This window comes from Seriola aureovittata, chromosome 21 (genome assembly GCF_021018895.1).
Source record: "Seriola aureovittata isolate HTS-2021-v1 ecotype China chromosome 21, ASM2101889v1, whole genome shotgun sequence".
Taxonomy (NCBI): Eukaryota; Metazoa; Chordata; class Actinopteri; order Carangiformes; family Carangidae; genus Seriola; species Seriola aureovittata.
The window spans coordinates 12,630,113-12,646,081 of NC_079384.1; the positions used below are offsets into that span (position 1 = coordinate 12,630,113).

At 38.9% G+C, this 15,969-nt stretch overlaps 2 protein-coding genes across 2 annotated transcripts; one reads left to right on the plus strand and one right to left on the minus strand.

The window, feature by feature from the left end:
- Window positions 1-2,184: 2,184 nt before the first annotated feature.
- lrit1b (leucine-rich repeat, immunoglobulin-like and transmembrane domains 1b) lies at window positions 2,185-5,728 on the minus strand. The gene is made up of 4 exons (XM_056366302.1): window positions 5,330-5,728; window positions 4,549-5,009; window positions 3,962-4,267; window positions 2,185-3,832 (listed from the first exon to the last, which is right to left on the minus strand). The coding sequence occupies exons 1-4, from the start codon at window positions 5,449-5,451 to the stop codon at window positions 2,766-2,768; spliced, it is 1,956 nt and encodes a 651-aa protein (XP_056222277.1). The 5' UTR covers window positions 5,452-5,728; the 3' UTR covers window positions 2,185-2,765.
- A 3,217-nt stretch (window positions 5,729-8,945) lies between these two features.
- Window positions 8,946-12,912, plus strand: rgrb (retinal G protein coupled receptor b). The gene is made up of 7 exons (XM_056366244.1): window positions 8,946-9,415; window positions 9,748-9,904; window positions 10,873-10,994; window positions 11,169-11,322; window positions 11,450-11,567; window positions 12,090-12,203; window positions 12,429-12,912. The coding sequence occupies exons 1-7, from the start codon at window positions 9,340-9,342 to the stop codon at window positions 12,567-12,569; spliced, it is 882 nt and encodes a 293-aa protein (XP_056222219.1). The 5' UTR covers window positions 8,946-9,339; the 3' UTR covers window positions 12,570-12,912.
- The last annotated feature ends 3,057 nt before the right edge of the window (window positions 12,913-15,969 follow it).

The window sequence follows — 15,969 nt, forward strand, 5'->3', positions numbered from 1 at the left end:
ATGGCAAGTTAATCAAAAAAGTTAGAAATCTTCCTGGTAGACCTGGAGGCACTTGCTGAATGAGCCAGTACAGGAACATGCAGATGAAGTACAAAGTTACAAAAGCAGTTCTTGAGGTTGGAGATCAAAGGTTGAAGTGTTTACCAGGGTTCAGACAAAAAGGGCAAGGCCTTACTATACTATGACGTTTTCATGATGTATTGAACTATGACGTTTTTATGCCTTATTATAGTAAAGCATAAAAAGTGTCATAGCATAGTAGGGCATAAAAACTTCATCGTATAGTGAAGCATGTAAAATGCAAAGTTACTATACAATGACTTTTGTATGCCCTACTTTACACCTTACTATACTGTGACCTTTTTATGCATCACTAAAATATCACTTTTTATGCCTTACTGTAAAAGGCATGTGTAGGACCCAAATGCAGCACACAGTACAACAAAAACAGTTTGTAGAGATTAGACCATGACAGAAACTGGAGCTGGCAGGTTAATTAAAAAAAACTGTTAGAAATCTTCCTGGTAGACCTTGAGCTCTGGCTGAATGAGCCAGCACAGGAACATGCAGATGAAGTCCAAAGTTACAAAAGCAGTTCTCAAGGTTAGAGACAGAAGGTTGAAGTGTTTACCAGGGTTCAGACGAAAAAGGCAAGTCAGGGACAAACAGGTTCAGCAACGGGAATCAGTCCAAGAAATGCTGGGGAGTCTTGCATGGAGAAAAGCGAACAACAATCTGGCAAAGAATGACTGGAAGGCTGGGGTTTGTATACTGGGTGAGTGTAATCAGGAGCAGCTGTGTGACCAGGTGAATGGAGTTGGCTTGATGAGGTGGCAGTGGCTAATGCAGGGTGGTGCAGGTGAACAGGGTGAAAGGAAAATTACTAACTGGGAGCTGGATGACAGGGAATGCCGAAGTGAGGCAGATGACATGAGATGCAGAACTGTGACACATACTATACTACACTTTTTATACCTTACATTTTTATGCCTTATTATACTTTGATGTTTTCAGGACGTATTGAAGTAAGGCATAAAAAAAAGTCATTAAAACATGGTAGTATAGTAGGGCATAAAAACATAGTATGATAAGGCATAAAAACATAGTATATTAAGGCATAAAAACATAGTATGATAAGGCATAAAAACGTCATAAAAAGGTCATTCTATACTAAGGCATAAAAACGTCATAGTATATTAAGGCATAAAAACTTCATAGTATAGAGAGACATGTAAATTACAAAGTTACTATACAATGACTTTTGTATGCCTTACTATATGACGTTTTTATGATGTTTTTATGACTTACAATACTATGACATTCTCTTTCCCTCACTATACTATGACAGTTTTATGATTAGTAAGGCATAAAAAACATACTCTAGTAAGGCATAGAAACGTCATAGTATATTAAGGCTTAAAAAAGTAATGAAAATGTCATAGTATAATAATGCATAAAAAACATCAAAAAAATGTAATGCTATAGTATGGCATAAAAAACGTCATAGTATAGTATGGCATAGAAATTTCATAAAATCATCATAGTATTGTAAGGCATAAAAACATTATAAAATATGTGTGAATATGTACTGTGACTGTGTACTGTGACGTATTATGATGTATTTTATGCCTTACCATATTATAATATTTTTATGCCTTACTATACTATGATATTTTTATGATGTTTTTTTACAACTTATAAGAAATAAAAATATCATAAAAAGGTCATACTATACTAAGGAATAAAAAACGTAATAGAAGACATGCTAGAAGAAAAGGCAGGGGACCATCAAAGTCAACAGGATTCCTCAGCTGTGGATAACAAATATCTCCAAATCCATCTAATAGAGTGCTGAATAGACAAACATTCCCCAGATAGCTAGGCTGCTAATAAAAATTGACAGTGTTATAGTCAGAAGATCTTCACTGACACTGAGTGAAAAATGAGTGTATGTTTTGCTACAGCATTATAATGTTTCAGTGAATTAGCAATTTGTGTGATAAATGTCCATTCGATTTTTTTTGAATGGACGTATTTATTCTTTTAATAGGCTACATGTAATAGGCTAATTTCTGCTTCAGTCAAGATTGATATTGATTTCTTTAAAAAAAAAATAGAATAAAAACAATATTTTAATGTGCAAGAAAAAAGCTTGTACACATTTATCAATATAAAAATATTTATTTTTATACAGTACATTCATTCATACACATATATTTCAAGTCACAAATATTTACACATTATAAAATGTACTGTATTTTAGGTTTTTGCCCCAATGGTAAACCTGGCACGTTAACATCATACTGACATACAAAACAGACTAATAACTGCTGGTCCATCGCTTCTCTAAATACTTTATGTTTTAAATAAGGAATTTAACACAATGCAGAGGTTACATCTTGGAAAAGAAATGATGGGTTTTAGACAGTTTAGGGCAAAATTTCAAGACAATGTCCTCTGCCAAACATCACCTTTAAAAGTGCATGATGAATAAAAAAAAACACCACATGTAAATACTGAAACCATCACTTTGTGTATTTTCCCTTTTTTGTTGTCTACCAAATGAATGGTAGTTTTCATTCCCACAAGGCTGTAAAACAGTTTCATACATCCAATGCTGAAAGAGCTATCAGTGTCCTCTGAAGACCCTTAAAAGAGGATCATTGAAGTCTTTTGAGTCTCTCAGCACTGCAGTTTATCTATTCACATCACAGGCCGTTAGAAAACAAAGTGCATCCTCTGGAGTTTGAGGCATACATTTGGTTTTAGCAGAAGTACTCATTAGGTGGCCCCTCAGTCCTAGCTGTGGCCTCTGAGTCAACACTGGACCTCGCTGAAAGCAGCCTGTTGGATTCATCAGGGTTTAGCCTGGTCAGATACTCGCCCTCCATCCCTTTAGCTTTGGCCCCGGGGCCGAGGGTCTCAAACGTGACATATGAGTCCTGCATCTCCTTGGACTGCCGCCCCAGCAGCTTTTGGCAGCGCTTCTTTAGCGCCCCACAGCACACAATCAGTGTCAGGGGGACAGCAATAACGCACGCCACTGTTATCACCACTACATTAATAAGCTTCTGAGTGCCACTGGCACTGGCCGCCTCGTCTGTTGAGAAGATTACACACTGCTCCTTTTTCGGGATCAGGCCTTTGACGCAAACACAAGCAATGTACTTCGTCTTTGGCACAAGGCCGTCAATGGTTATCCGGTTCTTTCCAGCACCCACATTGATGCGACGCATGTCTCTCTCACCAAATACTGCATACAGGACACTGAATTCTGTGGTGTTTGTGGCTGTGGGGGCTCGCCAGTTCAGAGAGACAGTATGGTCAGTGTCACCAATCACCTTCACCGAGCGAACTACCCTTTTCTCTGGAGCCTGCTGCAATGATGAGGCGTTGGCCGCTAAGTTCAAAGCATCCTGCTCCACCTCCGTGGGCTTCTGGGGGTTTGACACCTTGCCTCGTGCCTGAGAAACGCTGTCAGAGATGCTGTAGCTCTCAATCTCATACTTCCCAGTCACACCTTTGCCATTGAGAGGTTCGATGATGGGTTGTCCTGCTGTGGCTGTTGGTGGAGGAACATATCTGGCAATAAGCTTCTCCTGGTATGCTGCTCTTCCAATGCCACCAGGTTTCTTCCCTCTGTTTCTCTTAGAGACACCACCACCTGTCTCCTCTGACCGAAAGGAATCTGTGATCACCAAGGAGATGATGGCATCTGCAGTGCCCACAAAATTGGTTGCTTTGCACACATATTTCCCAGAGTCACGGTAGGAGACTGCAGGCACGCTCAGAATCGACCAAATGATGCCCTCCTTTGAAATCTCTTCCTGAACTGAAAAACACAAAAGCAGAAGTGCACAGAGTTAAGCAGATTGGCACAAAATGAATAACTTTAATCTCATTGATACTTTGACTTGGACAGAAATAGATACTGTTCTAATCTAAGCACATCTAAACTCACCGGTGCCATTCATTTTCTTGCCATCAGCGCGGCTCCAGGACAGCTCGGGGATGGGGACACCAACCGTGCCACAGCGCAGTAAGACATTGTTGCCCAGTGAGCTCCGAACACGAGCCACGGCTGTGTGCACCCGGGGGCCCTGGCACCTCTGCAGCTCCGCCTCGGTGAAAAGAACCCCTGACAGGCTCTCCGGATCAGCACACCTCAGCCTGGTGTCGACTAGTGCCACAGATGATGATGGGGACTTCTGAAATTGGACCAGATCGTACAGCCGGCAGTCACACAGCCACGGGTTGTCATGGAGGCCTGTAGAGGAAATAAAGTGTGTCAGTTACGACAAGAATTTTTTTTTTTCAACTCAGTATCCTCATATGAACTACTGCATCTTTACACAACACCTAGATCTTGCGGCTTTAAGTTGCAATAAATAGAATTAGTCTGACAACTTGACACACTGCACACAATAACTATAATTAGACTAATCCCTAACTCAGCTTTAAATGCATCTGGTGTCAAAGGAGTGGCATGCAAGGCAGCTTAAAAAGAATACTTTCCAGTATCTCAATATGTCACAGCTTGAGCCTCACCGAGAATTAGTTTGGAGGAATCAGTGTCCTGGGATGGCTTCACACTCAGCCACATTGTGAGAACGTCAGCAGGAACAGTTGTCATACTGTTGCTGGATAAGTCCAGATAGGTGATATTCTTAATGTACACGGTGGCTTCGATAGGGATAGTGGAGATCTTGTTGTTGTGCAAGTCAAGGAGCCTCAGGTTTGGCATATCAGTCAGAGACTCCCAGGGAAAGGAGGTGAGGGCGTTTCCGTCCAGCCTGAGCTCATCCAGGTTGTAAAGACCCCGAAAACTGTCAACATTCAGTAAATTCAGTGAATTGAAAGACATCCAGAGAAACTCCAGGTTGTTCAGGTAGTGGAAGTTGTTGCTAGAAATCCTCGTGATTGCTGTTTTCTCAATACGAAGCTTTGATGTGTCAGTGGGGAAATTTGGAGGGACCACAGTGATTTCTGGATCATTGCAAAGCACACTCCTGCAAGAAAAAAAAAAAAAAGACAAATATTAAGTACAATATTACAGCTACTTTAAAAAATGTTTTTCAAATTTGTAGAAATGAATTTAGTAGCCAAACATTTTCTGTTTCACATGAAAATAATATAATTCAGTTTTTATTAGGAAAAACGTGGTAGCCTATTGTTCAGTAACAAGCAAAGGAGATTAAAGAGCAACTCCAAGTTAATCCTCCACTATACAGGGCGACTGAACATAAGAAAGCTACAGTAAAAATCTATTTTGCATGTAGTATGCATACATTAACAATTAATTTGTTAGTAATTGCTGTAGTCAATTTACCTTGCTTTTGATCCATCGCTTAATTTGTGGAAGAAGCAGCTGCACTGTGCAGGACAGGAACTAACCAAGAGAGGAAGAAAAACTAAAGCCAAACAAAAAGCAGCAGTAAAATGTCGACTCATTTTGTCTCCCGTGCGTTACTTAACGCTATGCAACTAAACTACTATTTAAAAAAAAAAAAAAATAGGCGCAGCTACTTGGTCTAACGGGACCTCGGATGCATCGTTGTTGTCTTACAGGCTCACAGCTCCATACTGCTGCGACTGGTTTGAATCCTCAGATAAAAAGGATAGGCAGGGATTAGCGAAGGACTTGGGTTATTTTCATTCACACGATTAGGCTATTGCTTCCTGGAAGCTGATAGGCTGCATAGTTTTCACTCTCATTCTCAGGGAACTATTTTCCAATAGTTGATTGGATGGTTAATTATGGACGCAACTAAATGTACACAACAGCTCCTAAATACAGATGGATACAACAGGCCTGCTCTCAGGATAGAAAGCCTTATTTAAACTACATGTAGGGAACAATCATGCATATTATTTTTTTTATTAGTGAGGAATTCCTTGACAGTTTTAAATATCTTTTGTTTTTCATGCTGCCATACAATATACTCCTATGTAATATATAATATCCTCCCAAATGTTGGAGTAAACAGTGTAACAGTGACAGTATATGGCCAAGTAGTCACAGAAACAACAGATTACAACTCTGACATGAAAGCACGTGGATGTCATGAAGCTGCAGCTTATTTTAACAAGGTTCTGGTTTTGTTACAGCTCCTCAAGCCGTGGTCATTTTTTTGGACATGTTGAATACGTTGATAGACTTATATTTTGATGATGGCTAGAACCTGGCAACAACTGACCACTAGATAGCAGTGGAGAGTTATAAAGGGTGTACAATGTATTGGGTTACTTGCCTTTTTGTCATTAGACCAAAACTTCAAACCAGATAAATGACTGATGTGTCACCCCATCCAGTAGATCAATGCGTATGAATAGTTTTTTTTTTTTTTTGTGTAAAATTTGCCTTCCTATTTTATGTTTATACTTTCAGATTCACAAGGAAAGCATAATTTCCCAAACTAAATTATAATACACCATGGACTTCATCAGAGCCTATAAACACTCACTCGTTGTTTCCTCCTTCACAGATGCAAAGTCTTGCATTATGTGAGAATAATCTGCAATTTTTAATATTACTATTATATATTAATATAATACTATGTGTAATAATTTACTATAGTTTGCTGTGGATACATGTTGATATTCTGCATGTAATTGTGTGTTTGGGTGTGACAGACTTTGTGTGCTGATAGATATGTCACAGACTCTGAGGGTTTTTCACAGGTGCAGGGGTTTAAAGATGTCGCTGTGCGGCCAGGATTTCAAATCCTTTAATCCAGTCATCTCTCTGTCTCTCATTAATGCATCTTTGTTCTATTTCTTTCAGAAGGGTTGTCCCAGACATGACTAGAGAAAAACATCCAGCCCTGGCTGCACTTTCTCCCCATCTGGCCTCCAGTGGGACACATGGATCAGGGATGGGGAAGGAGCTGATATATTGTCTCAAGGTACTTCATTCAAAAAAAAAAAGTATTTGAGTGAAATATTGAAAAAAAATAAACTTCCCATAACTGCAGATACAAAGTGAAATAAAACTAAAACCTTCATTTTGCATTTCCAGTTTGAGAAACATTGATTTACAGACCTTGGAGTTGATAACATTCGAGATTTATTTTACGTGACAACAGATTTATCCAGATCAACATCTAGTGATTTCAGTCATTAGATAAAAGTTAAAATATGTCCTTATAGTAGAGGAAAAGCAGAATGTCGCTGAAAATGGAAAACGCTGTAGCACCAGTGCTCAATTACTTCTCATTTCTTCTAATGTTTATCATTTGATACTTTGATGGGAATAAACAAAAAAAACTTTGTGCCAGTTGTTCATCTTTCGCCTGGTCCTCAGTCTGTGGCTGCAAATGCAATTTGCAACATTGAAACCTTTGTCTCATTGCAAAACCAGCAGATTATGATGCTGTAATTAAGTATTTGGCAATGCACCAGTTGTGCTGCCACTACAAAGGTGCGAGCGATTTGGAACAAAAATATTACAGACAGAGATTCAGGTCAATTACAGCCATGGGTATAAAGTTCCTCTGGTTCAGATTACAATCATCATCAATCCACTGCATTTGCGTGCTTTGTACTGGTTGAGCCTGGCTCTCATTTCGTCACACTCAGCTGCTGTAGATTAACAGACTGTTTTATCGAATCTTTTACATTGTGAAATTGGCACTTGCTGCTTTATGTTCCTGCATGGCCTCACACCGCTCCCTCAGTTTATGACGAACACTTCTATAGGCCTCCGGTTGGGATTTTAGGGCAGCAGACAAACATGCTGATGTACATCTAATGATGCTTCAATTTATCTGTAAGAGAACAACATTTCTGCTGCCACATTGAAGCATCATTATATGTACATCAGCATGTCCCATGTGTCAGAGTGGCAGATGCAGCGGTATAAGCATTGACATTGCAGCTCTTTTTTTCTGAAAGTGAGGAAGCCTGTAACTGGATGGGACGCTGAGCTTTTAGTCAGGACAATATGGGCAGTTTGAGAAAAGGGTATTATTAGTCCATTGGAACACATCATTACTTCATAGTTAATGAGTTTGTGGTAATCTGTGGACAGATTAGTGGTGCAATCAGACTCTGCCCAAATGTTACATTTTAAAAGCTTCGGGCTGCTGCGAGAGCAAAAGGTCTCTTTTCCAGTGTCCTCGTTTTTAACTGTTGGTCAACAGTTCAAGACAGATAAATCATCAAGTAAATGAATGAAGTCTGAATGCTTTCACACACTTTTTATTTTACCTTTTACACTTAATTGGAGTTTGCAATAATTTGTCAGTTTAACTCTTGAATGTGCAACCCAAAAATTATGCTCAGTGAAATTAAACTCAAAAGTTAACAGAGTTTAAGGCACAGAGTAAAACATACTGGGTAAAAAAATAAAATGTTCTCAGTGTAACTGACTTGATGAGATGATGTAATTTTGAAAGAAAAGGATTACCAACTCCATAAACAGTTAAAAGATGTAAAATGTCTGATCATAACAGTGATGTCAATAACAATTCTCCAAATTGCAAATATACATTATATTAACAGTACCAGATAGTCTACCAGTATTCAAGAGTCAGATATTCAAAGTCAACTTTGCAGAATTTGTTTGGAGGCTATATTCACTGGATTAAGCCAGACCAGTAATAAAATGTTTCAGAGGGTAAAACATTTGTCTTTTTAAAAAGCCACAGCACACAAACGTGTGTGTACTGACAACATTGAAGCAGTGGTGTTATTATCCCATCAACACCTCCTTATTTAAAAAAATAGCATACATTTTCTTTGGAAAAACAAATATCAAGAAAATGAAAAATAAAATGAAACTTAGAATAAAGCAGATGATTTTACTCTGTAGGCAGAATGTGCAGAACACTGTGACTGCTTTAGACTGGGGTTTGGCCGCTACTGAAGAGCAGCTCAACCAGCTGCCTTTAAGAGTACACATTATCACATGCAAGCATATCGAGTAACTCGAAAGACAACATTTCCCATGTTCCCATTCTCTCTTCTTATCAGCCACAACAGCTGAATGAAGTGGACTAGTTGAAGGAAAGTTGATCTTTGAACCGGAGGGTTTCTGCGGAAAAGTTTCAAATTGACAACAAACAAACAAAAAAAACCCACAATTTTTGCGACTTTTACATCGAAGAGTTTCGCAGCAAAAGCGCAAACTTTTTGCGCCCAGACAGTTTGAAGGAGCTCTGCTCGTTAGCACATTCTTCGGGGGATTGGCAAAGGGGCTTTTGCTAAGATTAGTCAGTTTATGCGTTTTCACGTGAAAGAGCCTTTATAAAGGAGTCATTTTGGTGGGGACGGTGGTGAGCTACACATCAGGAAAAGGACTTGTTTGTTTTGTGCAAAGTTTATTTTGTGCATTTCAACATGGCAGCGTATACATTACCGGAGGGATTCACGGAGTTTGATATGTTTACATTCGGCACAGCACTTCTCGTTGGGGGTAAGTAGCGCCAGCACACAGGAAGACATCTTTACACAAGAATTAAAGGGACAGTACACTCTGAAACCATTTGTCTATCTAACATTTGTATTGTCTTCGACTGCAAGTTCAAAGGTTCTCAACCAAAATCACTGGTTTTAGAAAGCTCCAAATTTCAAACTTGACTGTTCAAAGTGAAGCTATATTGAAATACAGGCTATTTAATGGCCTTAACGTTTGGGGTAAGATCAGGGTTATAAGACCGTGCTGAGGAATTCAAACTGATGAGTGGGGTTGAACTCAAGATGCTACTGAAGATTCATTTGAAATCTCCATTTCTTTGTCACTTTCAGGCCTGCTTGGATTCTTCCTCAATGCCATCAGCATTGTGTCTTTCCTCACAGTGAAGGAGATGCGGAATCCCAGTAACTTCTTTGTGTTCAATCTTGCTGTGGCTGACCTCTGTCTGAACATTAATGGACTCACAGCTGCCTATGCAAGCTACCTCAGGTATGAAATCTATTTCATTATCAGGGGGGGATACTACATTTCTTTCAGCAATCCCTCCCCACGGAAAAGGCTTAGTATTTGATATTAGCCGTTGGATGTCACAAGATAAATAAGCCTCTGGGTTTCATAATCCAATTCACAATCCATTTTATTCGGCGTGTAAAGTTCACAGTCTGCAGCACACCTGTTGGAAGTTGGAGGAAAAGTAAAACAACTTTAAATAAAGTTTTTGATTCCTGTTTAAACCCCTTGTATGTTTTAATAAGGGGTTCTCAAACAGGGCATCAGCAAGGATCAGTTAAGATAGTCACAGGGACCCCCTAACACCAATTTGTCCCACTCTATGTGCATGGTGTTTTGTGTATGTATCACGTACAAATATATTTAGTAAAAATGCACCATGTAAGCACAGACTAGAAAATGGGTCCTCAAGATTTGGTAATAATTCAGGAGTTGCCTGAAGGACCCTATTACTTCAGTGTATAATGTGATTTAATGATGTATGCAGTATTAATAAACAATTTAGCAAATAATCCAATTACCACAGACTAATTTCCATGTCCTCAGGGGAGTTGCTTGTTTTGGTAATCCGGCCTTGGGCACTGAGAAGTCGCCCCAAAGGATTTTCATTATAAATATGATGCGTTACAAGTTGATTAAAATTCATTTTTATGACTTTTTTTTGGGGACACATTTGAGAGTTGTACCTCCTCAGGGCTTGAACAATCTGACAGTCGAACATCACTCTTTGATTTTACTGCTCACAGCTCAAAAGTACCCTGTGATGAAGGGCGGGATCTGCATAGAAATCAGACCATTATTCTGTGACAACCATGCTTTCAAAAATGTAACCAATCTGCATCTTCAGTCTGTCATAGTTATATAATAATACTGTTTATATAATACCTGATATTGACAACTTTCTTCTGCATTATGGAATATGACTAAAGTTTTGTCGTCCTCTCTAGATATTGGCCATTTGGTCAAGATGGATGTGGCTACCACGGTTTCCAGGGGATGATAGCGGTCCTGGCCTCCATCAGTTTCATGGCTGCCATCGCTTGGGACAGATATCACCAGTACTGCACCAGTGAGTACAAGATATCACCAGTGCTGCACATTCAATTCATTGTGCAAAAGAGTCCAAATATGTCATGTTTGAAATCAGTAATACTGCCTGAAAAAAATATCAAAATAAAATATAGTTCTAAAACCCGCACTTATAGAGTTTGGACTTCTAAGATATCATGTCTTTATCCTGTAGGACAGAAGCTCTTCTGGAGCACAACTCTGACAATGAGCGGTATTATCTGGATTCTGTCGATCTTCTGGGCTGCTGTTCCTCTAATGGGATGGGGCGTCTATGACTTTGAGCCCATGAGGACTTGCTGCACGCTGGACTACACCAGAGGGGACAGGTGGAGTTATAGAAATATAGGAATAATACCAAATCTGGAATGTTAGCATGTTAGCACCCAATTCATAATTCTATGTCAAACATTTACAATGTTCCATATTATTTTCCTATTTACCTCTCTTCAACAGGGACTATGTGACCTATATGCTAACTCTGGTGCTGCTCTACCTGATGTTCCCGGCCATCACCATGTTGTCGTGTTACGATGCCATCTACAAACACTTCAAGAAGATCCATCACCACAGGGTAAATGTGCCTCAGTATACTCAAAATGCATTTTTTTATTATTTTATTTTAATGTTAGATCAGTGAAAATTAATTTTTTCTACTTAACCTGATCTAGGCTGACTTGTTTTGGTTGTGCCTGTAGAACGCAGAGTTTATCTTGATTGTTATATTAGGACACACAGACAGACAAAGACCCAGAGGTGTTTGAGCATCTTGAATATTATGTTGGGAAATTGCTTTCTTGATGAGAGTTATAAGCTCAGCACTTTTCTGCCCTGTGCACCCTGCAGATTGATTTATGACATTAACACTGTCTGTGTCTGCAGAGTGACCAGATGATGTGTAGATTTGAACTCACATATTGCATATTACATACAAACACATTATTAGGCTAAACCATAATTTGTCTTCTCTTCCTTTTCAGTCGCCAGATATGAGCTTTTCCTTTATTTTCAGCTGCACTGCATCATCTGCAAGTTCTAAATCCACCAAAAAGAATGTGTAATATCTACGCTAATACACTGAATTTTGTTTTTCTAGTTTAACACCAATATGCCCTTGAGGGTCATGCTGATGTGCTGGGGCCCCTACGTCCTCATGTGTATCTACGCCTGCTTTGAGAACGTGAAGGTCGTGTCTCCAAAGCTGCGAATGGTGAGTACTTATTTTGTTTTAGGGAAGATACAAACTGTTAGCTTGTTTACAGCCTTTCTTCATTGATGTCACCATGTTCCTATATCAGAAATTACTTTGTTGAGAACAATGTTTTTTTTTTTTTAATTAATCAAAATGATGGCCAGACACAGATTGTAATAAACCAGAACTATTCTTTAAATCAAGCACTTTGAAAATAACGGAAGTACTCGTTTCCTCTCTCAGGTGCTTCCAGTTGTTGCAAAGACAAATCCTATCTTCAACGCTCTCCTCTACTCGTTCGGAAATGAGTTCTACCGAGGCGGCGTGTGGCACTTCCTCACCGGACAAAAGATTGTCGATCCACTTATTAAGAAGTCCAAATAAAAGGAAACTCAGTGTCTTCTGGCAAAAAAAAAATCTGAGCCCATCATTTGCTCTTATGATAGGTTCCTCACACTTTTGGTAGGGTATTTTAAAGTAAACATCATCGAGCCACTTAGATGCCTGTACAGTTGTCATATTTTCACATGTGGGAAGTAGATGAAACTCAGGACAATCTCTACATTTGGAACCGCGACTTTAGCCTCTTGCTGGATTTGTGTTCATTTACAGTATGTGTTGCAAGTAATTTATCCATTTTCAAATGATTGCATTCTTACTACATTAATTTGTCTTCGACCTGCACTGCTCCTCCGTCACTCACAATAAAAAGATTTTGTTGCTGCTCTTCTACTGTGTGCTCCATCTATTTTCAGATGGTTTTCAACTTGAACAACAACACTGGCTTAAGAAGCCTAATTTCTACAGTTGGCCAGAATCCTTAGATGCCCTTTCTTGACACGACTGGCCCAGGCATTCACTAAGAAGATTAATGCATTGTGTTTTTGTTACGAAGACTGTCTAAGGTGATGTAACGTCTTTATATAGTAAGAAGGCATTCACTGTGTTAAGACTCTATTATGCAATTATGCTATAGCTACCACATGAGACGTAGTGAACTTAATCACATTAAGGTAGCTGGTTATTTAAATCGATAAACTAATAAATGAATAGGTAGATTAGTGTGGTGGATTTTTTTTAAAACTGTACTTTGAGCTAAACTTGAAGGCGTATTCCTCTCCACATTCTCCTCATGGGACTTATTTAGCAGTTTTCACACTTTTTCATTGTGCCGAGTTGTTCAAAAACAAATGTAGAGCTCATTGTAATCCGAGGAAGTGCGGACGCTCGCCACCATGACTAAAGAAGCCATTGTGCAATTGTTTACCAAAGTAACTGGATATTAAACCTGATGTAGATGTTAGGTTAGGTTAGATAAGATGTTAGGAGAGTATGTTGGTAGGTTGAATGATAGACATCCCTGTTGACACTGACTAGTCAGGGCAGCCACATTATTTTGCTCTGTTTTACCCCATTTTTTTGGTTTACATGAATTGCATTTTGCCTTTTCTAAACATGAGCCACATTTATGTAAAGTGTTAACAGTGTCAGCAAGGCGGCAGAGAAAAACAGACTGCTGCACTCTGATCTCTGAGCTGCTAAATACACGCACTCCAGAAATAAGCCACAGTGAGACAGTCTATGTCACACTAACCTCAGAGGTGACTAACATTCTTGCCAGGAAGTCATCAGCAATTGAAATCTTCTCACTGTCAATGGTCGCACGTCTTAACAGGGGAGGAGTCGGCCGTAATGAGCAACAATCACACAGGTTCAGAGAGTCCTGTTGACTTAAATTAGATAAATAACATGTATTTAAGTCTTGAATTGCAGTGTGATCAGCATGTAGCAGCTTTGACACTTTGTCTAATTGAAGGCTTCACTTTACAAATTACTAATGCACAAATCAGGGGATTACATTGCCAGAGGATAGAGCAGTGACATCTTTTTTGTTGTTTTGAAAGTAACAAAGACTGAGACAGAGGGACTTGATCCAACTCAAAATCAATCTATAAACACTGACAAAACTCAATTCAAGTCAAAATCATTCACTTTAAATCCAAGTACTGATAAAAATACAAATGAACTCCTTTAAATGTAAAGCATGTTTTATTCATCTCTGTGCCTTAGTGCAGCCTCACAGAGCCAGCATGACTATACACTCTCTAAGTCTTGTTACATTAACAAAAGAAAGCCACACATTTAATGAAATCTTCGTATTTTTGTGTGTATTGTTTCTTCTTCAGTGAAAGGCATTCTTCAGGTGTGAAAGTCTTTGTTGAAAAGAAGCTAACAGCAAAGTCGGGAGTTGACCTCAGGAATAAGTGTTGGTTGTCACTCCAGCACATGCACACAAGCTCTGCTCATTATCAGGTGTTAAAAGTTGGACATAATCACGTACTTCCTAATAAACTCTACTGAGTCCACCTGGGATGATCGGGGGTTTTTCTCAGCAGATAATGAGAAATCCAACAGATTAGCATCAACTTCTTGGAATGAGTGGTTTCCTTTGACTGACAGCTGATTACAAGACAGTGTGTGGGCTAGTGATCTCATTCAGTTAGAGCTGCAGATAGAAGCAGCACTAATAGCAACAAGCTCCCAGGAAGAACGACTTGTCACAGATAGATATAGCCTCGCTGAGCTGTCTTCCAAAACACTGTGCCGACAACTAAATGTGACTACAGCGGTTTGCATTCAGTCGAGTCAGGGAGAGGTGAAGGTGTTCCCGCCTCTGCTTGAATAGTGATGATAGAATGAGTGTGTTAAATCTAATGCTAGACACAGACAGATGGTGTAAAAACATCTGTCCTTATGCAGCACAAACAGCAGCCCCACCACACATGGGTGCAGACATGTGACATTTTCAGAGAGATTTAGTTAGTCAGTCTGATTTTGACCTTAAGAACACAAGGACACCAGGGCCACAGCCAGAAATGTAGAAATACTGAGGTCATTTGTTCACCTAGTGCACCCCACCCCAGTAAATTAAGTTTAATAGACTAATTTGATAGAAAATCTGAACTGAATTTTCAGATTATTTTACATTTATATTTCATATTTCTTTCTTTCATATTTGCAAAACACATGTAAATTACAAAGTATTTCATGTAATATTCATCTATTGACTTGATGTTGTTTCAAACTACACTCACACACTACACTACATCTGTTGAATAAAGATAATAAATCCCTTCATTTCATCTCCAAAACAGTCACGTTTAAAAATATTTACAGGTGTTAAAATGAGCCTCAACAAAATATAATTTGTGCATGACTGTAAACTGTAAATGTTCAAAACAATACAAAATAACATTTATTAATCCGGTAAGCACATCTTACGTTTATCACTTTGAAACTCTTAAAGTTAGAGACATAAATGAGGATTATGGCTGAAGAGCACACACCAACTGATGATCTGTTTAAGTTTGTAGGACAGCTGCTGAGTTACAGTCTGAGAAAGAAAAAAACAAACAGAATATAACAGATTGTTAAAAGTTGAAGCACAGACGTCATTTTAGGGAAAGATTGGTTGCATAAGTTAAAAGTTAATGAGCAACATTGTGTTGACCCACTAAGTGCAACAGTTGATGTTTATGTTGAATAATACTTGTTGCGTTATGTTGTCTCGTCCTCAGCATCTTATTTCTTACTTATTTGTTTTTCAGAAAAGAAAACCAAAGGTCAGAGTAAATCATCTGCGTTAAATATTACACATGAGAGTCCATAGGTCAGATTAGATGACACAATGGAAGGAGACATGTCACATGACGAAAACATACTAACACCGTCTGGGTCTGTGTACTGACACCAGTATCTCCTGTGGATTTCTGCATTGTTGCTG